The sequence below is a fragment of the Hyperolius riggenbachi genome, chromosome 3 (assembly GCF_040937935.1).
Source record: "Hyperolius riggenbachi isolate aHypRig1 chromosome 3, aHypRig1.pri, whole genome shotgun sequence".
In the NCBI taxonomy this organism is placed as follows: domain Eukaryota; kingdom Metazoa; phylum Chordata; class Amphibia; order Anura; family Hyperoliidae; genus Hyperolius; species Hyperolius riggenbachi.
Window position 1 is genome coordinate 221358928 of NC_090648.1, and position 23654 is coordinate 221382581.

Here is a 23654-nt window from a genome sequence, read left to right on the forward strand (position 1 = left end):
TAACCCCTTACCACCATATCAACAAGATTCTTTCAGCAAGGTGATAATTAAACTATAAACTGAGGAGTTGATAGCAACTCCCCTGTGCAGAGATATGGTCTAGCCCTCTGGGAGCTCAGTATTAGATACATTTTGTATCCAACACTGACGCCAAAACTGAAGATTTTACAGCTGAGAGGAACAGCTGTGTGAGGAATCAAATTGCTCCTAGTACTTGCCCTAATGTGTGCTACAACATACAGCATTTAAAAATAAATGCATACATCGATAGTATTCCTTTAAGTATTTCTTCAAAATTACTGCTATTCTATGCAGATTTCAGTGATGTACACTAGGAAATAATTTCTAGATTGACTAGGGCCAAAGATACCTATATGGCATTGCATGTACACTGTATTCTTTATCTTTTACATCTTTATGATTTTTTTTTTCAAGGGAAGTACATCTCTTCTTAGTGCCACTGGTCTTCGGAATCTAGGAAACACCTGTTTCATGAATGCCATTCTTCAGTCACTTAGGTATATCTGTCTGTCAATGTAATGCCATCTTACTATTTACTGCTATTATTTTCGCAACATTCATTCTTGTGTCTTTGCAATGACAAGATATACTATTTTTCTTCACAGTAATATCCAACAATTTTGCTGCTATTTCAAGGAACTGCCAGTAGTGGAACTTCGTAATGGAAAAACCGCTGGTCGACGGATGTATCATACGCGAAGTCAGGGAGATGTTAATGTGTACGTACTTACAAAGACCTCCAGCTTTCACTATGACTTCAGACTCCTTACTTGTAGATTAGCTTGGGCACAGGTAAATTATTATTACCCAGCAAGCTCATGGTGAACCCAGAAATCTTAGGAGTGCATAGGGGCTGAAAGAGATCAAAAGGGCATCCTTGCTAAAATGCTGTGTAAAGCAGAAGCTTGACTTCTTAAAACAGAAGGTATTTGCCATTATTCAGGTTGGAATGAGCTCTGTGGTGTCCCACAGGGCATCGCTGCTAAATATGCAAATCATCTTTGTTGTCCCTGAAAGATAAACACACCTGCAGAACTGCTGGAATGAAATGATGTGCCAACTCCTTAATATTAGAGAGCCAAACTAATTTAGCACGGTGGCGTAGTGGTTATCTCTCTCGCCTTGCAGCGCTGGGTCCCTGGTTCGAATCCCAGCCAGGGCACTATCTGCAAAGAGTTTGTATGTTCTCTCTGTGTCTGCGTGGGTTTCCTCCGGGCACTCCGTTTTCCTCCCACATTCCAAAAACATACAGATAAGTTAATTGGCTCCCCCTAAAAAAATTGGCCCTAGACTACAGTATTTACACTACATAATATAGACATATGGCAATGGCAGGGATTAGATTGTGAGCTCCTTTGAGGGTCAGTTAGTGACAATAATAATAATATAATAAAGGGATAGTGTTTGGTTTACAATACAGTAGCAGTTTTATATGCAGAAGTTGTCAATCAAGCAAGAGACATTATATTTGAACTCTAATCACACTCATAATTGATTGGGCATCTCTAAGATGATACTGCTGCACTTTGAGTCATCGAGTGATAACTTTCTGGTACAGCTTGTTGCTGTTGATTAAATGGCTACAACCAAGGGGAGCACAAAAATTGTTTAGATAAGGTAACCTTTTTTTTTTCCCTTGCAATGCTTGAAAGTTTTTACATAAATGAAGTGAATATAGATGATACATTTAATTTATCAGGGCCTTAGTGTCTTAAGTTCATATAGAGAGGACCTCTACCACATACTGGATATTCTCACGTATAAACTGAGGTACCCACTTTTCCTTCTGTAATCAGGAAAAGCAATTGACTCCCGTATAAGCCACATCCCCAGTGTAGTGCCCACTACAGTATAAATAGCCAGATGTACCCCATGATTAGACAGCCCCCTCCCCATAGCCAGATGTTCCCCATTATTTGGCAGCCCTGTCCCAGTTGCTAGATGCACCCCAATATTAGGCAGCCCTCTCTCCTCTGCTGAATGTGCCCCAATATTAGGCAGCCCTCTCTCCTTTGCTGAATGTGCCCCAGTATTATGCAACCCTATCCCCATTGCTGGATGTGCTCCAGTATTAGGTAGTATTGGGGGGATTTTTTAGCAGATTTTGTGCTGAAAATGTTGGCTTATATGTGAGTGTATATATGGTATGTAAATGAGCTTAGTTTTTTTTTTTTGTGTGATTAACTTATTGGGAATGTTTTGTGGTGAATCGAGGATAGGTTTAGAAGTAGATAAATGATAAACTGTAGACTAACCATTTGGGACATTATGCCATCTCACACATCCTTACAACAAACATTTTAAAGGGACTCCGAGCAGTGCAGAAACTATGGAAAGATGCATATCATTTTAAAGCTCTCTTTCTCCTCTTTCTAATGATATATAAACCGCTGCCCTACGCCTTTTAGTTTTCGCTATTTTCGCGATTGAAATTGCAGCGACCGTGATTTCAATCGCGAAAATAAAGAAAACTAAAAGGCGTAGGGCGACGATTTAGGTGTCGCCAGAAAGAGGAGAAAGAGAGCTTTAAAATGATATCCATCTTTCCATAGTTACTTGTATTACACAGGCCGACTTTTTCTGCTGAATGGAGCTGCTGACACTGGGGAAAGTGTCACCCTGTGTAATACAAGTAACTATGGAAACCATATGCAGCAAGTGGGATATCAAACCTTATATTATAAACCTAATTCAGGCAGAGTCTCACCTAATTAAATATATAGAACAACAATAGTAGCATAAGGAGCCTCTGTATAAAGAATTTAGCACTTTATTAAATACATGCAAATAAACCCCTGATCCCACCCTTTAAAACATCTAAAAAGGCTGTAACATGGAGGTATATGGGCCTAATCTAAAGGAGTGCACTCCTAATTGTAATCATATAGTAATGATGGTCAATTTCTTTGGGGCCACCTTTGAATAAAGTGTCAATGCAGTTGATCTTGCCTCAGTGTAAAAGTCATGCAACAATAGCTATGACTTTTACACTGAGGCAAGATCAACTGCATTGACACTTTATTCAAAGGGGGCCCCGAAGAAATTGACCATCATTACTATATGATTACAATTAGGAGTGCACTCCTTTAGATTAGGCCCATATACCTCCATGTTACAGCCTTTTTAGATGTTTTAAAGGGTGGGATCAGGGGTTTATTTGCATGTATTTAATAAAGTGCTAAATTCTTTATACAGAGGCTCCTTATGCTACTATTGAAGTAACTATGGAAAGATGGATATCATTTTAAAGAGAATCTGTATTGTTAAAATCGCACAAAAGTAAACATACCAGTGCGTTAAGGGACATCTCCTATTACCCTCTGTCACAATTTCGCCGCTCCCCGCCGCATTAAAAGTGGTTAAAAACAGTTTTAAAACGTTTGTTTATAAACAAACAAAATGGCCACCAAAACAGGAAGTAGGTTGATGTACAGTATGTCCACACATAGAAAATACATCCATACACAAGCAGGCTGTATACAGCATTCCTTTTGAATCTCAAGAGATCATTTGTGTGTTTCTTTCCCCCCTGAGGGGGGAGTGCATAGCAGAACCACAACACTGAAGAACTTGGCAGCCTTCCAGACACAGGCTGACAAGTCTGACAAGGGAAAGATACATTGATTTATTACAGAGACTGTGATAGTACAAAGTGCTGCAGTAAGCCAGAACACATTAGAATAGCTTTTGGAACTTGAAGGATGATTAAAAACAGGATGCAATTTTTGTTACGGAGTCTCTTTAAAGCTCTCTTTCTCCTCTTTCTGGCGACACCTAAATCGTCGCTCTACGCCTTTTAGTTTTCTTTATTTTCGCGATTGAAATCGCGGCCGCGGCAATTTCAATCGCGAAAATAGCGAAAACTAGAAGGCGTACGGCGGCGGTTTATATATCATTGGAAAGAGGAGGGAGAGAGCTTTAAAATGATATGCATCTTTCCATAGTTTCTGCACTGCTCGGAGTCCCTTTAAGAAAATCCAGTGTTTGCTAGGATGTCCAAAATGGCCTACTGTTTATTGGTAAATTTTAAAATGATGGTGGTGGAGACTGGAGAGCATGTATTAACCACATATTATGGTATTATTTTGCTCTTGATCTAAGAGAGCTGTTGATGTTGATTCTTAACATATTTAACTACTAGTGTGTGTTTTTTTTTTTTTTTTTTTTTTTTTAAAGATTTGGTACAGTGGATCACAAGTCGACTTGTTTTTTTCTGTAGGTCATTAGTTGAAGAGTTCCGGAAGACTCTGTGTGCATTGTGGCAGGGCAGTCAAACTGCTTTTAGTCCAGATTCCTTATTCTATGTGGTATGGAAGATCATGCCAAACTTCAGGTAAGTGTTATTGGTGACAAACCTTGTCAATGATTTCACACTGTGAAAATGTCACTTGCATTATGTGTAGCTTGCATTATTCACAGCCAGCAGATCTTTAAATGCACGCACTCACTCACTCTTTTTAATCCAGTTACATTTTCATTTTATAACTTGCATTTATTTTTACATGCAGCTAGCTATTTGGATTTGGGATAACATTAAAGGGAACCAGAGATGAACGATTCACACAAAATAAACATATCAGTTGATAGCTTGTAATGAATAAATGTTCTACCCGATAATTTTGCCACTCTGGTGTGTCTTTTTGAGTGCTTTTTATCCATTATTGCTCAAGGAAATATCCAATATGGCCGCCGGCTCATATACCTTCTGCTTCCAGGTTATGAGGTGTTCTGGATGTGCTGTCTAGCCTCTATGAGACTATAGACAAGCAGGGCTGCTGCTGCAGCATTTCATCTGTGTGCTTTCAACTTCATATTCTGGTATGCTGTGTGGCTGCCTGTGGGAAGTGTCTCTCATAGTAATGAAACTGCATACAGTAGATAATAATGATGACTGGCTGCACAGACAGAGCACACAGATCACACAGCCACACTTGTCTGTTTCAGAGATTTTTCCTGCAGCAGCAGCCCCTCCCATGTCATCAGAGCTCTAAGTATTTAAAGCAGGAAATCTGATCCAGGAGGGGGCAGGCTTGGGCTTGAAAAGACTCCACAAAAGAGTGACTCAGCTATAATGATTCCAGGTCAAACCTCGACTGACTCAGTCAGGGATTCTTATCACAGCTGATTATAGACAGATTAAGCAGAGAAGATTTAAACTAAAAGCAGGGTAGGTGTTTACTGTCATGTTCCCACTGATAAATGTAATAAAATACATGAGGGTGCTTCGTCTCTGGTTCTCTTTAAGCATTGGTAGGCTTTAATTCAAGTTTACAGCAACATTGTTCTAGTAGGAGATATGACAAAACGGTTAAAACTAGACCCTCATTGTTTACATACGATGCAGCACAGAGAGTTGTTTTTAACCCTTGGAGGCGATTTACAAATATAAAGAACAATTATTCTGCTTTTTAAATACACCAGATTGTATGTGTGAAGTGAATACATTGTACCTCCACTGCTCAGCACGGATTTTCTCCCTTTGCAAATCTACCCATTGTATTCTTCCACAGTCATTTATCCTGACACTATCGGTACACTAACGTCACATTATATAATGATCGCAGAGAAGGGTCCCCTATACTCTTCTTGCTGTTACATACCGACTTAGCTTTCAGATAGTTTCCCATGCAAGATGGCAGCCCATTCTACATTCCTAAACCAAGCAGGAATTTTCCACGTTTTGTTCTAATTTAATTGTGTTTTCATAAAAATCTGCTTTTCACAAATGCTTAAAGCGGAATATAACCCTGCATTTCAACTTTGCTCTAAAACATTATTTACAGTATATTATATGCAACCAGCATTTTTTTTTTTACTAGACCAGCATTGGAAGGGTTACACAGGGCTTTAAAGTCCCTGGAGATTTTTGCAGGCGCATCCGAACTTGAGTTAGATACGTTTTGTTTACACAAATGTATCTAAGTGTTTATTGTGACTCATCTCTCTCACTGAGAAGGAGTTGGAGGACAGCCAAAGAGTGTGTAACATTTCTAAATATATACATATAACTAAATAGAATGTAACTATCTGAACGTCTGCACGGAACTTAACCCCCAGAGACCCAAATATAGAAAAAAAACTTCAAAAAATGTTTTCAACCTTTCACATGTTGTTATAGGAGGCTTGTGTTGCCTAAATCAGTGTTATTTTTTATTTTGACATTTTAGTAACTTTTTGGGAGGATGTTGTAAAATTGCAACGCTGGGCTTGTAGAGTAGCAGAATTTCAATAGTATCACTCACACTCTGAACACATGTAAGGAACAATTAAAAGTTATTTTTTACTTTACAGTTTATAAAGACCCACATAAGTTTATGTATATGCACAATAACAATAGTATAATAAAGAAAAAAAGTTATTTTTTTATCAATTTTATACAAAAAATTAGTATCATATAAAAAAACCAATGGATCCAGACTATGGCCTCGATTCATCAAGTGTTACCGAATGCTTTATCGAGCGTTCAGTAATTTAGCGCAAGCATGTAGCGGAAGTTAGTATTCATGAATGACATTGCATGTCAATAGCGTGCGTGCGGTAATTGTGCGGTAAATTTTCCGAAACTAGTATTCAAGAAGCAGAAAGGGGGCATGTCAGGGCGGTAAATTCCAAGTGCAATATCGCCTGCACTGCCCTGTCGTTATTTATGTTTCTGCTGTCGGTGTATTTAACAGGAATCTGTACTGAGTAAACTTGTTTAAAATAAACACATGACGTAGCTGCAAATGAATATTACATCCTTACCTTTCCTCTCACAAGCTCACCGTTTTCTTCTAAAGCTACGTACACACATACGACAACGATCGTTCGTTGTGAACGACGAACAAACTTTTAATTGACAAAAGAACGACCTAAGTAAAGTTAGCTTTTAAAGGTGTGTAACGATCTGATCGTTAGAACGAACGTTACATCACGTAAAGCAACTATTGCGCTTGCGCATAAAAATGAGAAGTTCCATGGAGAAATAGTGAAATGCGCATGTCAAGCCTAGTACGAACGGCCGTTTCCAACGATGTACTACTTTTGCAAACGATCGTTGTTGGAAAATATCTGCCAAGCTAGATCGTTTTTAACGATCTAGCTCGTCCGTCGTTAGACTTAATGGTTGTTGGCTGTCTTTTTTTAAACGATTTGAAATGATCGGGGAAGGATCGTTTCAAACGACTATAGTCGCATGTGTGTACGCACCTTTACAGTGATCCCTTCCAGTTCTAACAAGATTGTCAGGACTGAAATATACCAGTTGCTGTCAGTTATATATCCGTTATAAATCAGCTGCTGTCAGTTACAACTGAATGTGCAAGGTAATGTCCATGTTTCTCTATGGCTCAAGTGGGCAATAAAATAGTTTAACAGTGTGCTGACCAGGAAGCTGTTATGGGGTAATGTCCTTTTGGCACATGAATTTACTCTAAGGCCTCGTTCACAGCATACGCGCTTCCGTGCAGATATGGAAGCGCGTATGATGTGCTGAAACGCAGGAACGGCAGAAGGGCATAGACTGCCCTTCTACCGTTCACATCAAATGCGCTGCGCAGCAGTACGATGCGCTGGGAAGCGCTTGCGTACTGCTGCATGCATTTTGTCTGGAAGCGCAGAGCTGATCCCATCACTGTCAATGGATGGGATCAGCAGCGCAGCGGCGCAGATGGCGTGCGATCGGATGCGCTGCGTTCGGATCGCACGGCCATCTGCGCTCCTCAGATGTGAATGAGGCCTTAAGGCTCTATAAAGTAGGTAGAGACATACCCAAGTTAAACAAATTAGCTTATTGCCAGCACCTAACCACAGGTATACAAAAACTCTAATTAAATTAGCTGTTAAAGAACAACAGGTGGTAACAGGTGATAATAGTTGATACAACAGGGCACAAAAAAGGTTAGGAAGTCTGCCAGCAGGACTCTGTGATGTACAAATTGGGTGCCTGTTTCCTGTGGACTCATCAAACAATGAAAAATGTCATCAATTACCATATGTATTGGCAGGTCTGAGGGCTGCAGGAGATAGGCATTTGTGGAAGTTAGTTCCAATGACTTTCCTGTCAGGCAGGAACAGCCAGGTTTGATATTAAGTCCATGTTTCATGTTTCAACTTCACACTTTCCATTCCACAACTTATCAGGTAGACATATTATTCAATTAGTCATGCAAACACTGTCATCCTTGCCTCAAAGAAAACTATCACCTTCTCAAGTTTACTGTGGAGACAAAATCGTGCTACCACTATGACCCACTGTTGTAAAATTACAACATAGAAATAACCATCTCTAAATCTCTCAATATCAGTATATTTGATGATGTCACAAAATCTGCATGATCTACACATGTTAATTATCACAGAAAAAAATATTTCAAACTTTTTATTTACTTGATGTATCCTGTCCAAAACAACAAGATGATGTACTGCAAAGCAGGTCACCGGGTTGTATGACTTCATGGCCAGATAAACAGACCTATTTATACATTCAACCATCCAATGGTGTTGCAGAACTGAACAATAGGTCCTATTAGTAATGTCCATGAGGTTTTAAAAAGAAGAGAATGGGGGAGGGTTTTTTTTTTAGCCTTAAATGTGATGTTGTAATATTACAACACTGGGTCTCTGTGCGTTAAAACCTCTGTGTTTAACCCTTTCAATGCTGGTCTAGTAAAAAAAAAATGCTTTTGCATATAATATGCTGTAAATAATGTTTTAGAGCAAAGTTGAAATGCAGGGTTATATTCCGCTTTAATGTTTGTAAACCGCACTCTTGCAAAGCTGCTTACAAGCATATTGGAACAGGTGTCACTTGTGATACTACTTTGTGCAATATAATCTGTATAATACCTAAATATGTATCTGTATGTCCTGTCTTTTCCGTAGCTTGCTAAATCTGTAGATGTGCAGTATGTTTTGGGTTTTTCTTTTGTTACATTTTTGACATGTGAACTATTACAGGGGTTACCAACAACAAGATGCTCATGAATTTATGCGCTATTTATTGGACCATTTGCACCTAGAACTCCAAGGGGAGTCTGATGGCTCCAGTCATGCTGTGATATCACTGGAGAACACCAGCCGGCCTTCAAGCAGCAAGTGTTGTATGTAAGTGACCTGTTTGCAGAAAGGACAATAGACCATATATTTATACTATGTTTATTAGTAAAGATACCCTTAAGATCAAAAGGGAAATAAGAATCCTCACCCTTTATTGTGTTGAGAGCTTAGGCTTTGATACAGTCCCCACTAAATGCATATTCTCAAATCTGGTCTTTGTGTACTCCAACGGGTCATATTTTCTGAATATTACAGGCAGATTATATCTGCTTCATTTCAAGGTTTCTCTCAAGAAATGACTTTATTAAGCCCACCTGAATTGACAAATGTTTAGTGCCTACAGGCTGCACACGTATCTCTGTGTTCCATTTACTTGAATATAGGGCCTCATTTGTTGCAGTTTTACTGTAATATTTAATTACATTAGTTGTATTCTCATTCTCTTTTATACAAAATAAGTGGAAACATTTGCAACAAGAGACATTTTTTATACAGAGCAAAAGGGTTTGAGGGATGCTATGCAGGTAGGTATAGAAGGCTGTCACTCCTTTTCCAAATATAATCACATCTTAAATGGCCATTCAGACTTTCAAAGAACACATCAGATGATACAAATGCATCAATTTTGATAGCGTGCCTGCCATATCACATCTGGAAAGTTTGGAAATTGTAAGAGGAGGTGGAAGCCATATTCAGACAGAAGGTGAAAAGTTGAATTATCAAGCTCTTTGATGTGATGCCAGGCCAAAACTACTACAATAAGGGCCTGTTCACACCCAATCTAATGCTCACTACTCAGCACACCTGCTGTTGCCCGGGTTCATCATTTACAGACCTGGTACTGTTCAGATTATATTGAACCACAGAAAACAGATTGGCTCTTGGGTGCATACAAACCAATAACCTTTATTAATCATCACAATTGCATAATCAAATATATCTTATTATTTTAAATAAAAAATGCATAAAACCAAAAATTGCCCATATATCTGTCAACCATGGTCACCATATTGCCTAATATGAATCCAGTGAGAGGCTGCAGTCCTTAATACCCAGATATTCAAAATAGCTACCCCTCCCCTAACACCCCCCCCCCCCCCCACACACACACACACACACACACACACACACACACACACACACACACACACACACACACACACACACACACACACACACACACAACTTATTAGTAGCTGCTCATATTGCACACTTCTAACTAGCAATGTCAGGTGGCTTCAAATGGTATACTAATCTGTTTTCAGTAGCTGTTGCCAAATTAAGGTATGTTTTGTGTCATTTCTCTCCAAAAATGTGCATGCCTTTAATGTTGATTGAAGACTCTCTTTTATTTAAATTACAGAAATGGAGCAACAACAGTGGTGACCTCTGTGTTTGGTGGAGTTCTGCAAAATGAAGTTAACTGCCTAATTTGTGGAACAGAATCCAGAAAATTTGATCCATTTTTAGGTCTGTCTCCTTAGTGCATGGTACTAAATAACTTTGTGCTGTTGTTTTATGCACATCTGCTGCTGCTGGATTGGAGACTGCTTGTTACATAAGTGTCAGTGTGACTCCCAAGAAGATTGGGGCACTTATGCTGGGAATACGTTGAGATTTTTTTTGGCTGATAGATGGTTCGATAGATAATTTCCAACAGGTCTGATCTAATTTTCATTAGTTTTTCTGATCGATTTCTCATAGAAGTGAATGGAAATCAATCAGAAAAACGATTGGAAAAATGATCGGAGAATCGATCGGACAATAAATCTGCTGAAAAATGTAATTGCATATTCCCAGCATCACACACGAGCGATGGGCGCATGTGTAGTATCCACTACTCTGCATTTGACCATTTAGTATAGATAAATCACTATTTCATCCTTAAAGGACTTACGATGCGAGCATTGAAAAAAAAAAAAAGGTAAGTATCTCATGTCCATTGTAGTCCTTAGGGCAGACTATCAGCGCCTTCCTTTCAACTGACTGGCGGTCTGATAAGCTAATCCACTTTGCATTGCCGGGCCGACCCAACCCCCGGGTCGCCTTACCCGACAGTGATTAGAATCGCCGCTTTAGAAGTTCCAGCGTCTGCGCAGTTCTTAGCCTAGTGCGTCTGCGCAGGTATTCTGTGATGTCTGCGGCCGTCCTCGCTCCTATCACTCTGCTGTACATCATGTGGGCGTGACCACACGACCGCACACATGACATGAATGAAGTAAAAGTCAGCCCCGCCACCTCAGTAGAGCTTAGCAGCGCTGAGGGACGCAAGACGTGACTTGTCATATACTTGTGCTGACACTTTTTTTGTGACAAGTTATGTCTTGCTTCCCCACATAAAGTACAGCAAAGTGATAGGAGTCATTGATTTTAAGCATACTGTACTTTGATATCACTTCAGTATCACAAGCGTATTTATTTCTCTGCCAGAACTACTGTGAAATTTAATTAGTGTAGCTGAAGTAAAGTGATATGATTGATTTTAGATTAGACACCAGGCTATGTAAAACAGGAACCATTTGCCCATTTCAAATCTACTTACCCACCTTCCCTCCCAGCCTCCCAGATGTTCACCTGAGGGGTGACCAATGATTCTGAAGTTGGCATGTGCAAGTTCCAAAACATATATGCCCAGTGAGAGAAAGCGCTCATGCTCACCTCTCTCTTCTGCACGAGGGCTTCCTTTTATTGGGCTTGTTCTTGTAGGAGAGCTGGCAGGCACTCGGGGAAAAAACTGTATATAGCTGGCTGACAACACATGTATGTACACAATCAGTAAACCATGTGCTCAAGACAAAAGCAAAAAGAATGCAAAAAAATCTGTGAGACAGGAAGTATCTGGCACTATGGTTTATTAGTGCAGCAACAATTGCAAACATAGTCAAGTGAAGAATTCATAAAGTGCCTAGCGTGCAGACCACTAGCATGGATACAGGAATGTCACAATGACGTGAGCGCTGTACCTGATTGTGTGGGAGGTGGCAGGTGTGGGCGCCAAAAGGTGCACGGTCCCTTACCGCCGTTTCGCAAGGCGGCTGCCAAGCTTCATCCGAGGTGTGCACAAAGTGATTGGTTCCAACATAATTGTGCATTTAAAAGACTTGTGTTGAGCATGTGTATGAGCCTTAAGAAATTACGTTTTAAAAATGCATCCTGATCTCTACTTTATCTTTTCACAGATCTTTCTTTAGATATTCCCAGTCAGTTCCGTAATAAACGTAATAAAAACCAAGAAAATGGACCAATTTGCACACTCAGAGGTATGGCTTAGTGCTGATAGTGACCTTTACCATCCCAAGTACCAGTAATTAGCAGTGAACAAAGTGTTTTTTTTTTTTGTTTTGTTTTGTTTTTGTTTTGTGCATTTCATGTCTACTTATTACAATAAAATTACTGGAAGAACCTGACTAGCTGAGTCACGTAGCTCTATTACCTGTGCAGATAGCTGTGCAATTTTACTGCACAGTTTGCTGGGCGGAAAGATCTCACTCCAAAGGGTGCAGCTCAGGTGTGCGGCAGTAGATTTGCGGCCAGTCAGTGAACAGCCCTTTCCTGGGCTCTCTTCCAACATCCAACCCCTGTCTGCGCTCCCTCCTCTGTCCTGTCTTCATCCGTGCTGGTGCCCCTGTTCCTTGCGACTTGGCCGCATGTACATTATGTGACTACATGCTCTGGCATCACGGGGGAACAGGTGACAAAGGGTGATGGAGACAGGAGGAGCACGCAGGTGGATAGGTGAGTGCGCTCTGCTGCTTTCACTCTGTAGGGGCCTGGGGAGAGACCTGCGGGCCCTGCAGTGTGTGACAATAATAGGCGAGCCCTCTCCGATCTTCTATCTGTTGGTGTTATCTGGTGGTAATCTGCCAATTAAAGGCTATCAGCAATTATTTGATAAAATTATTGTACTAAAAGATGAAATAAAAATGTTCTTTTGATCAAGAAATCTCCATAGATTTAGCAAAAAAAAAAAATGCAGTTAAATGCCTGATCGGACATAAAGGACATTTTTATGCAACGGAGAGGTGAAATAGATAGTTTAAATTAAAAAGAAAAGAAACAGAGTAACCAAGCAGCTCGCAGTGACCTACCCAAACCACTAGGAAAGTATAGGGGGGGATAAGAGACCTAAAAGCCCTCCTACTAATATGCAATGCTTAGTGAAATTTGCCTTCTTAAAACAGAAGTAAACTTGCAATAATTCAGCTATAAGGGGCAAAAAGAGATATTTTGCATATTCAGTAGTGGTGCATTGTGGGTAACCACAAATGTTTACTTATAGCTGAATTATTGCAAGTTTTCTTCTGTTTTAAGAAGGCAAATTTCAACAAGCAAATTTAAAGAAATGAATAGTAAAAATGGGAACTTTTTTTTTAGATTAGAGAAAAACCTTGTATAAAGAAATAAATGTTGTGTGTTTGTATACATGTAATATAATCTAGTCACTTTGCTATGAAATTTTGTATATTTTCAGGTAAGCACACATAGAATATGTAGTGAAGTTGTGAGAATTAAAATGTGGCAATAACTGGGCATGTGAAGTTGGAATCAGATCAGCATATCTCAGTTAGGAGGCCATACATGTTGGACAGAAAGAAATGGCAGATCACAACTCCAGTTTTTTTGCGCGGGCTGCTTGGCTGAAGAGAATAGGAGTGATAAAGCTTAAAGCTAATGGGAATCGATAACTAAATAAAAAAGTCAGATACTCACCTAAGGAGAGGGAAGGCTCGGGTCCTAATGAGCCTTCCCTCTCCCGGTGCCCTCGGTGCGGCGCTGGCTCACCCGTTCAAATCCCCGCCTCGGGGACTTCGGAATTCTTGGGGAGCAGAGTCCTCCCAAACACAGGCGGGTCCATACTGCGCACGTGCGAGTGCGTCATAGAGGGCGCTCGCACGTGCGCAGTGTAGAGCGGCCCGTCTTTGGGAGGACTCGGGCTCCCAAAGCATTTACGAAGCCTCCTTTCCGCGTGGAAACAGCGGTATTTGGCCAAAACGGTCAAATACCGCTATGGGGGAGCCAGCGCAACAGCGGAGAGAGAAGAGGGAAAGCTCTATGGGACCAAGAGCCTCCCTCTCCTTGGGTGAGTATTTGAATTTTTTATTTAACCACTTGAGGACCGCCCCCAGCCGATGGGCGGCGGCAAAGTCCGGGCCCAAACGACCGCAATACGCCCATCGGCGGGGGCGGCTGCGGGAGTGGCTATGCGGCGATCGCGTCATTCGTGACGCGATCAGCCGCTGGGGACTCGCTCCGCCCACCGCTCGTAGTAACCCGCCGGCCGTTTCGGAAGCACCGGCGGGTTACTAGCACCCGGATCGCCGCTGCACATATGTATAACAACAACAACAACAAATAACATTTGTAAAGCGCTTTTCTCCCGTGGGACTCAAAGCGCATAAGCATGGCTCCGACCATCGTGGTACAGAGGAAGAATTTTATAAATCTGGAAATGCCAGGCTAAACAGGTGGCTTTTCAGTCTGGATTTGAATAGCTCCAGGGATGGTGCTGTCTTTACTGGGTATGGTAGGGAGTTCCAAAGAGTAGGGGCAGCATGACAGAAGGCTCTGTCTCCAGATTTTTTGAGGTGCACTCTGGGAGTGACCAAGTTTATAGAACTTGCTGATCTGAGGTTGTGAGAGGTGTGGTGCAGCTTCAGCAAGTCCTTCATGTATCCAGGGCCCAGATTGTGCAGGGATTTGAATGTCAGCAGTCCAATCTTGAAGAGTATTCTCCATTCTACTGGTAGCCAGTGCAGTGAGCGAAGGATCGGTGTAATGTGACAGTGGCGAGGCTGGTTTGTTAGCAATCTGGCAGCAGCATTCTGCACTAATTGCAGGCGACGCAGGTCTTTTTTGGGGAGGCCAGCATAAAGGGCATTGCAGTAGTCCAGCCGTGATGTGATGAAGGCGTGGACTAGGGTTTGAAGATCCTCTGGGGGAATCAGATGTTTAATCTTTGCAATGTTCTTCAGATGAAAGAAGGAAGATTTAACTACAGATGAAATTTGGTTTCTGAAACTCAATTCCCCATCGATTAGTACGCCAAGGCTGCGCACAAGGTTGGAGCTGTTTATGTCTGAATTCCCAATCCTGATTGGTGTTGCTTTAGGATAGAGCTGTTTTGATGGCGAGCACTGGCTTTGGACAAACAGGACCTCAGTTTTGTCAGCATTCAGTTTCAACCAGTTATCATTCATCCATGCCTGAAGCTCAGCTAAGCAAGAGTTTATTTTTGGGGTAGGGTCTGTTCCACCAGGTTTGAAGGACAGGTATAGCTGTGTGTCATCGGCGTAGCAGTGGTACGTCAGGCCATGTCGTTGGATAAGTGTACCGAGTGGCAACATGTAGATTGCAAACAGCAGAGGGGATAGGATTGATCCTTGTGGCACTCCGAATTGTAGAGGTGCAGGTTTGGACATTATAGGTCCTAGGGATACTCTCTGTGTTCTGTCAGTCAGGAATGATCTGAACCACTGGAGGACTGATCCACTGATGCCACAGTACTCCTGCAGTCTGTTAAGCAGGATTTCATGGTCAACTGTATCAAAAGCAGCTGAGAGATCCAACAGGATTAGGATGGAGCATTCCCCTCTGTCCCTTGCCAATGTATACAAAGCCTATTATACTGGCTGCCTCCTGCCCTGGTGGTCCCAGTGTCCGAGGGACCACCAGGGCAGGCTGCAGCCACCCTAGTCTGCACCCAAGCACACTGATTTCCCCCCCCCCCTGCCCCCTGATCGCCCACAGCACCCCTCAGACCCACCCCCCAGACCACTGTTTGCACCCAGTCACCCCCCTAATCACCCATCAATCACTCCCTGTCACTATCTGTCAACGCTATTTTTTTTTTATCCCCCCCCGCCCACTGCCCCCTCCTGATCACCCCCCCCACCCCTCAGATTCTCCCCAGACCCCCCCCCCCCCGTGTACTGTATGCATCTATCCCCCCTGATCACCTGTCAATCACCCGTCAATCACCCCCTGTCACTGCTACCCATCAATCAGCCCCTAACCTGCCCCTTGCGGGCAATCTGATCACCCACCCACACCAATAGATCGCCCGCAGATCCGACATCAGATCACCTCCCAAGTGCAGTGTTTACATCTCTTCTCTCCTCTAAACACCCACTAATTACCTATCACTCACCCATCAATCACCCCCTATCACCACCTGTCACTGTTACCCATCAGATTAGACCCTAATCTGCCCCTTGCGGGCACCCAATCACCCGCCCACACGCTCAGATTGCCCTCAGACCCCCCCCTTATCAATTCGCCAGTGCAATATTTACATCTGTTATTCCCTGTAATAACCCACTGATTACCTGTCAATCACCTATCAATCACCCCCTGTCACTGCCACCCATCAATCACCCCCTGTCACTGCCACCCATCAATCAGCCCCTAACCCTTGCGGGCAATCTGATCACCCACCCACATCAATAGATCGCCCGCAGATCCGACATCAGATCACCTCCCAAGTGCAGTGTTTACATCTCTTCTCTCCTCTAAACACCCACTAATTACCCATCAATCACCCCCTATCACCACCTGTCATGGTTACCCATCAGATTAGACCCTAATCTGCCCCTTGCGGGCACCCAATCACCCGCCCACACCTCAGAACGTCCTCAGACCCCAGCCCTGATCACCTCGCTAGTGCATTGCTTGCATCTATTTCCCCCCTCTAATCACACCTTGAGACACCCATCAATCACCTCCTGTCACCCCCTAGCACACCTACCCATCAGATCAGGCCCTAATTTGCCCTGTGTGGGCTCCTGATCACTCGGCCAAACCCTCAGATCCCCCTCAGACCCCCTTCCGATCACCTCCCCAGTGCATTAATTGCATCTATTTTCCCCTCTAACCGCCCCCTGAGACACCCATCAATCACCTCCTGTCACCCCCCTAGCACTCCTATCTATCAGATCAGGCCCAAAACATCCTGTCATCTAAGAGGCCACCCTGCTTATGACCGGTTCCACAAAATTTGCCCCCTCATAGACCACCTGTCATCAAAATTTGCAGATGCTTATACCCCTGAACAGTCATTTTGAGAAATTTGGTTTCCAGACTACTCACAGTTTTGGGCCCGTAAAATGCCAGGGCAGTATAGGAACCCCACAAGTGACCCCATTTTAGAAAGAAGACACCCCAAGGTATTCTGTTAGGTGTATGATGAGTTCATAGAAGATTTTATTTTTTGGCACAAGTTAGCGGAAATTGATATGTATTGTTTTTTTTTCCACAAAGTGTCATTTTCCGCTAACTTGTGACAAAAAAAAATCTTCTATGAACTCGCCATACACCTAACGGAATACCTTGGGGTGTCTTCTTTCTAAAATGGGGTCACTTGTGGGGTTCCTATACTGCCCTGGCATTTTAGGGGCCCTAAACCGTGAGGAGTAGTCTAGAAAACAAATGCCTCAAAATGACCTGTGAATAGGACGTTAGGCCCCTTAGCGCACCTAGGTTGCAAAAAAGTGTCACACGTGGTATCGCCGTACTCAGAAGAAGTAGTATATTGTGTTTTGGGGTGTATTTTTACACATACCCATGCTGGGTGGGAGAAATCTCTCTGTAAATGGACAATTGTGTGTAAAAAAAAAATCAAACAATTGTCATTTACAGAGATATTTCTCCCACCCAGCATGGGTATGTGTAAAAATACACCCCAAAACACATTATACTACTTCTCCTGAGTACGGCGGTACCACATGTGTGGCACTTTTTTGCACCCTAAGTGCGCTAAGAGGCCCAAAGTCCAATGAGTACCTTTAGGATTTCACAGGACATTTTGCGACATTTGGTTTCAAGACTACTCCTCACGGTTTAGGGCCCGTAAAATGCCAGGGCAGTATAGGAACCCCACAAATGACCCCATTTTAGAAAGAAGACACCCCAAGGTATTTCGTTAGGAGTATGGTGAGTTCATAGAAGATTTTATTTTTTGTCACAAGTTAGCGGAAAATGACACTTTGTGAAAAAAAACAATTAAAATCAATTTCCGCTAACTTGTGACAAAAAAAAAAATCTTCTATGAACTCACCATCCTCCTAACGGAATACCTTGGGGTGTCTTCTTTCTAAAATGGGGTAATTTGTGGGGTTCCTATACTGTCCTGGCATTTTAGGGGCCCTAAACCGTGAGGAGTAGTCTTGAAACGAAATTTCTCAAAATGACCTGTGAAATCCTAAAGGTACTCATTGAACTTTGGGCCCCTTAGCGCAGTTAGGGTGCAAAAAAGTGCCACACATGTGGTATCGCCGTACTCAGGAGAAGTAGTATGTGTTTTGGGGTGTATTTTTCCACATACCCATGCTGAGTGGGAGAAATATCTCTATAAATAGACAATTGTGTGTAAAAAAAATAAAACAATTGTCCATTTACAGCGGTATTTCTCCCACCCAGCATGGGTATGTGTAAAAATACACCCCAAAACACATTATACTACTTCTCCTGAGTACGGCAATACCACATGTGTGGCACTTTTTTGCAGCCTAACTGCGCTAAGGGGCCAAAAGTCCAATGAGCATCTTTAGGCTTTACAGGGGTGCTTACAATTAGGCACCCCCCAAAATGCCAGGACAGTGAACACACCCCACAAATGACCCCATTTTGGAAAGTAGACACTTCAAGGTATTCAGAGAGGAGCATAGTGAGTCCGTGGCAGATTTCATTTTTTTTTTTGTCACAAGTTAGAAGAAATGGAAACCTTTTTTTTTTCTTTTTTTTGTCAGAAAGTGTCATTTTCCGCTAACTTGTGACAAAAAATAAAATCTTCTATGAACTCACCATGCCTCTCACTGAATACTTTGGGATGTCTTCTTTCCAAAATGGGGTCATTTGGGGGGTATTTGTACTATCCTGGAATTTTAGCCCTTCATGAAACCTGACAGGTGCGCAGAAAAGTCAGAGATGCTTGAAAATGGGAAAATTCACTTTTGGCACCATAGTTTGTAAACGCTATAACTTTTACCCAATCCAATAAATATACACTGAATGGTTTTTTTTTTTTATCAAAGACATGTAGCAGAATAACTTTCGCGCTCAAATGTATAGGAAATTTTACTTTATTTGAAAAATGTCAGCACAGCAAGTTAAAAAAGTCATTTTTTTGCCAAAATTCATGTCTTTTTTGATGAATATAATAAAAACTAAAACTCGCAGCAGCAATCAAATAGCAGCAAAAGAAAGCTGTATTAGTGACAAGAAAAGGAGGTAAAATTCCTTAAGGTGGTAGGTTGTATGACCGAGCAATAAACCGTGAAAGCTGCAGTGGTCTGAATGGAGAAAAAGGCTCTGGTCCTTAAGGGGCGAAAAGACTGTGGTCCTTAAGTGGTTAAATTTCCCATTCACTTTAACAGCAAGGTGAAATGGATGCAAATGGCAGTGCGCGGTAATCTCCCTTCTGGCTGCAAGCCTAGCAGGAAGTTGGGCTCTGTAGCGCTCACTTCCTGTGGCCGAAATTAGAATTGTGTGGAAGTGTATTAAAAATATGCTTCTGCGCAGCAACGTGAATGCATTAGCTGCCTACAGGACTTTATCAGTACTAAATATTTGAAGTGCATTCAATTTTGTAGTTTCCCACTTCAAAGTTTGTGCGAGTATTTATGTTACTTATACATTTTGAGAAACATTACAATCCATATTGATGTTTCCTTACATATTTTCAGTCCTATACCCAAGCCCATCAAACCACACATAAGTGCAGGTTAGTCTGACCTGCTGCTGCATATTTGGCCAGCGCTCTACAGCCACCTGCTGTCACCTTACACTTGCCTTTAAATTCCAGACTGCCTTCGTAGCTTCACAGACCTGGAGGAGCTGGACGAGACGGAGCTCTACATGTGTTTGAAATGCAAAAAGAAACAGAAATCAACCAAAAAGTTTTGGATCCAGAAACTGCCAAAGGTACAGTAGCAAGCAATAACTTTTATGGCCATAACCCCTCCCTGAATTATATTGTTTTGAACATCAAGTTACTTAAAGTAGCCCTGTCACTCATTTAGCCTCTAGACTAGTGCTAGCGCCCTGTAGGGTGAAAGAGGCTCCTTTGATTGACCTCTTGTCCTTCTATATGGCTGCTGCTGCCAGGTGCGCTGTGAACGATCCTGACAGTGGCTGACAGTGTATTGGCTCAGTCAGTGCAATCTGTTACATTGAGGTCTATAGAAAGAGACCTACTGAGCTGGCACACAGCAACTATTCGTATGCTTCTATGCATCCTGCGGAAACTGATTGTAACCGCAAATGAGATGAAACGAGTGATAGTTTTCTTTGGATGCTTTCAAAATAAGGCACTGCCTTAAAACCGAGAGGGAAATGATGCTCTGTATTTTATTCAGACCAGTAATTTTTGCTTATTCTGTAGAATTTGTTTCCTCTTGGAATTTTGGGATAAGATTGAGATGATGGTTTAGGATTATAACATTTTTCAGTTGCTTGTAAGTAAAAGGAAGGCTTCCCCCTCTACATCTAATATTATTGCATGTAGTTTTTGAGGTATTTCTTTTGTGGTTTTTTTGGAAACAGTCCAGCGTGGTTGGTTTTCTTGATCTTCTATGTGGAGGGATGATATTGCGTTTTCATGTATAGTCAGAGATTTACACCCGTACCCTATGCTTATGAAGAAGTGACTGTATGTGGTTGTAAAATGCATGTCAGGCTGCACTGAATACTACTACCAAGATGTATTGTGTTTTATTTATCTGTCCTTTTAGGATTTTTTTATATGATTTTATTAAGTTACGCTTTATATTTGTAATAACTACGGGTACAAACAATTGAAACCCTCATATTTCCCTGTATGTGCTCTATGTAATAGTTGATGTTGATACAGAGAGGGCGTTATACTGGTGATATTCATGGTGCTTATCTATAATTAATAGAACTATTGGTGCCAAGCCCCAAACCCCCCCCCCCCCCCCCCGCAAACACACACACACACACACACACACACACACACACACACACACACACACACACACACACACACGCACGCACAGACACACACGCGCACACACCTACAATCGAAAGGATCCTGTCTAACCTTTTTGGACAGGGTAACCCCATCATGCAAAAAGAACACATGCGCACACACAAATACCAGAATGTAACAGCCACTATGAAATTAATTCGGCTATCCTTCTGATCCTCTGCCTCTAATACTTTAAGTCAGGGAACATACTTGACTGTTTTCATACGAGTTTTCTGCACAGATAAACTCATGTTAATCAAAGGGCTAGTTCACACTTAATGTGTTTTTCTTGCACAGAAAAAAAACTGACATTCTGCATAATTCTGCACATTTTGTCAGTTTTCTGTATCATTACATTAGCTGTTGTGAAAAAAACGCACGTGTTTTGGTGTGCAGAAAACGTACGCAGAAAAACACGAGCTAAAAACTGAAAGGCAAGTGTGTTCCCTGCCTTAGCCATAGACCCTGAACAAGCATGCAGATCAAAGGTCTAGAACACATCTGACAGGATTAGCGGCATGCTTGTTTCAGGTGTTTGATTTAGACCCTAGTGACCAGAAAGATCAGCACGATTTCCATGCAACTGGTATTGTTTAAAAGGAACTAAATATGGCAGCCATCACTCTCATATGAATGAAAGCAATGAAACATTTCCAGTGATGATTATAACATAATAAAAGCCTGACAACCTATTAAATATCAGTAGATAGATACTGAGCTAGAAATATAATGCATTTTAACTATTGAGGTTCACTATACAATAGAGAAGTTGTTCTGGCCACAGAGATGCCAGCAGGATAATGGTTAAAGTGCAGAGTGTGATAAATAAAAGCAGCACATTGAGATAAGGCTGAATGTGTGAATGCCAGAGAGGGAAATGAGACATGATCTGTGGTAGGGAGAGAGGGAAAAGACCGGAGCTCACCTCTCAATAGCTTCTAATGTACATATATGACAAAGACTGAGACGGCCAGGCTGCTGGATGATTGTTACTCCCTTAGACTCAGGAATGCTGTCAGCAGCACTGCTCCCCCCCCCCGTTTGAAGAGGGAGGTCGCCTGGGGCATGTGCCATGCCTGCACCCTTCCAGATACGCGTCTGGTGCCAAGTCACTTAGGCTATGCTCATAGTGGTGGGACATAACAGCTGGTCTTCAATGTACCACCTATGTGGCAATTGCAGTATGACAGCGTGCAGCATCCTAGCGCATTACCGCAAAATGCGCACGTTAACAGTTACAGAGTGTAAAGGGGAAGAATGACCCTGGCCAAAAGACCTTACAGCCTAAAGGTTTAAGGGATAGGACAGGAGGTGAACTGGAAGCTATGCATTAGATATTATTAGAAATGGTGGTTAGTGGCCAAAGTGTCCTAGGTAGTTTGTATGCTTGCCTGAAGAGGCGAGTTTTCAGGTTGCACCTAAAAATGGTAGGTGTGGTTGAGTGGCGGACATGAGGGAGAGAGTTCCAGAAGAGTGTATAGGATCCAGAGAAGTCTTGTAAGCGGGAGTGAGAAGCAGTGACCAGAGAGGAAGACAGGGAAATATTGTTAGAACGGAGATTGTGTGTAAGATGGTATCTTTAACCACTCTCCCTCCCTCGGGACGTGTAACTACATCCCTACTTTTTCCTATAGCTTCTCGCAGGGACTTGGCTACCACGTCCCTTGCTGCCGCGCACTCCCGCTCGAATGCCCCCCCCTCCCCCGCGCTTCCCCCACGCTTGTTCTCGCCGATCGCAAGACGGGAGATCAATGATTGGGAACACAGTCCCTGTGTGAATGATCTCTGAATGATCTCTGCCATCAATGATAGCGCCCTCATTCACAAAAACAGATACTTACACGTCCATGCATTACTTCCTGTTTGCGTAGTAATACTACGCATACGAAGGTTATGCACGAGGACATCTTATGGCCAAATAATAATAAAATTATATCTACTCACACTTTTTTTTTCCATTAACAGACTTTTTTTTTTACATTACATTTAAAATTAACCCCTTACCTCCCACACTCCTCCCCCCCCCCATTTCTTTTTAATAAAAAAAATATAATTAAAAAATACATAAATAGCATTAAATACCTTAGGGACTGAATGTTTTTAATATGTATGTCAGGAGGGTATATTACTATTACTGTTTTTAAATTATGGGCTTGTTTTAGTGATGGACACAAAACTGAAAAAATGTACTTCTATTTCCAACTAAAGTATTGGTGCCATACATTGTACTAGGGAAAAATGTTAAATGTTGCAATAACTGGGACAAATGGGCAAATAAAATGTGTGGATTTTAATTACGGCAGCATGTATTATTTTACAACTATAATGGCCGCAAACTGAGAAATAATGACTTTTTTCATTTTTTTCCTATTTTACCTGATAAAACAGATTTAAATAATTCTTAGCAAAAAGTACCCCTGCCCCCCAAAGAAAGCCTGATTGGTGGTGAAAGAAAAAAGATACAGATCGTTTTGTTGTGATAAGTAGTAATAAAGTTATAGGCGAATGAATGGAAGGCGCACCGAGTTGAAAATTGCTTTGGTTTTCTTTTAAGGAGAAATACCCTTGGAGGTAAAGTGGCTAAATACGTTTATTTAGATAACAATTATGTAGG

General features: G+C 41.8%; 1 protein-coding gene across 3 annotated transcripts in view; it reads left to right on the forward strand.

Annotated features, from left to right (window-relative positions):
• Positions 1 to 23654, forward strand: part of USP3 (ubiquitin specific peptidase 3) — a 105050-nt gene that overhangs the window by 70460 nt on the left and 10936 nt on the right. For all 3 annotated transcript variants that reach the window (XM_068275785.1, XM_068275786.1, XM_068275784.1), the window contains exons 6-12: positions 436 to 518; positions 627 to 740; positions 4241 to 4354; positions 8959 to 9105; positions 10421 to 10527; positions 12237 to 12317; positions 19856 to 19974. In XM_068275785.1, coding sequence (XP_068131886.1) covers positions 436 to 518; positions 627 to 740; positions 4241 to 4354; positions 8959 to 9105; positions 10421 to 10527; positions 12237 to 12317; positions 19856 to 19974 — 765 coding nt within the window. The remainder of the gene's footprint in view (positions 1 to 435; positions 519 to 626; positions 741 to 4240; positions 4355 to 8958; positions 9106 to 10420; positions 10528 to 12236; positions 12318 to 19855; positions 19975 to 23654) is intronic.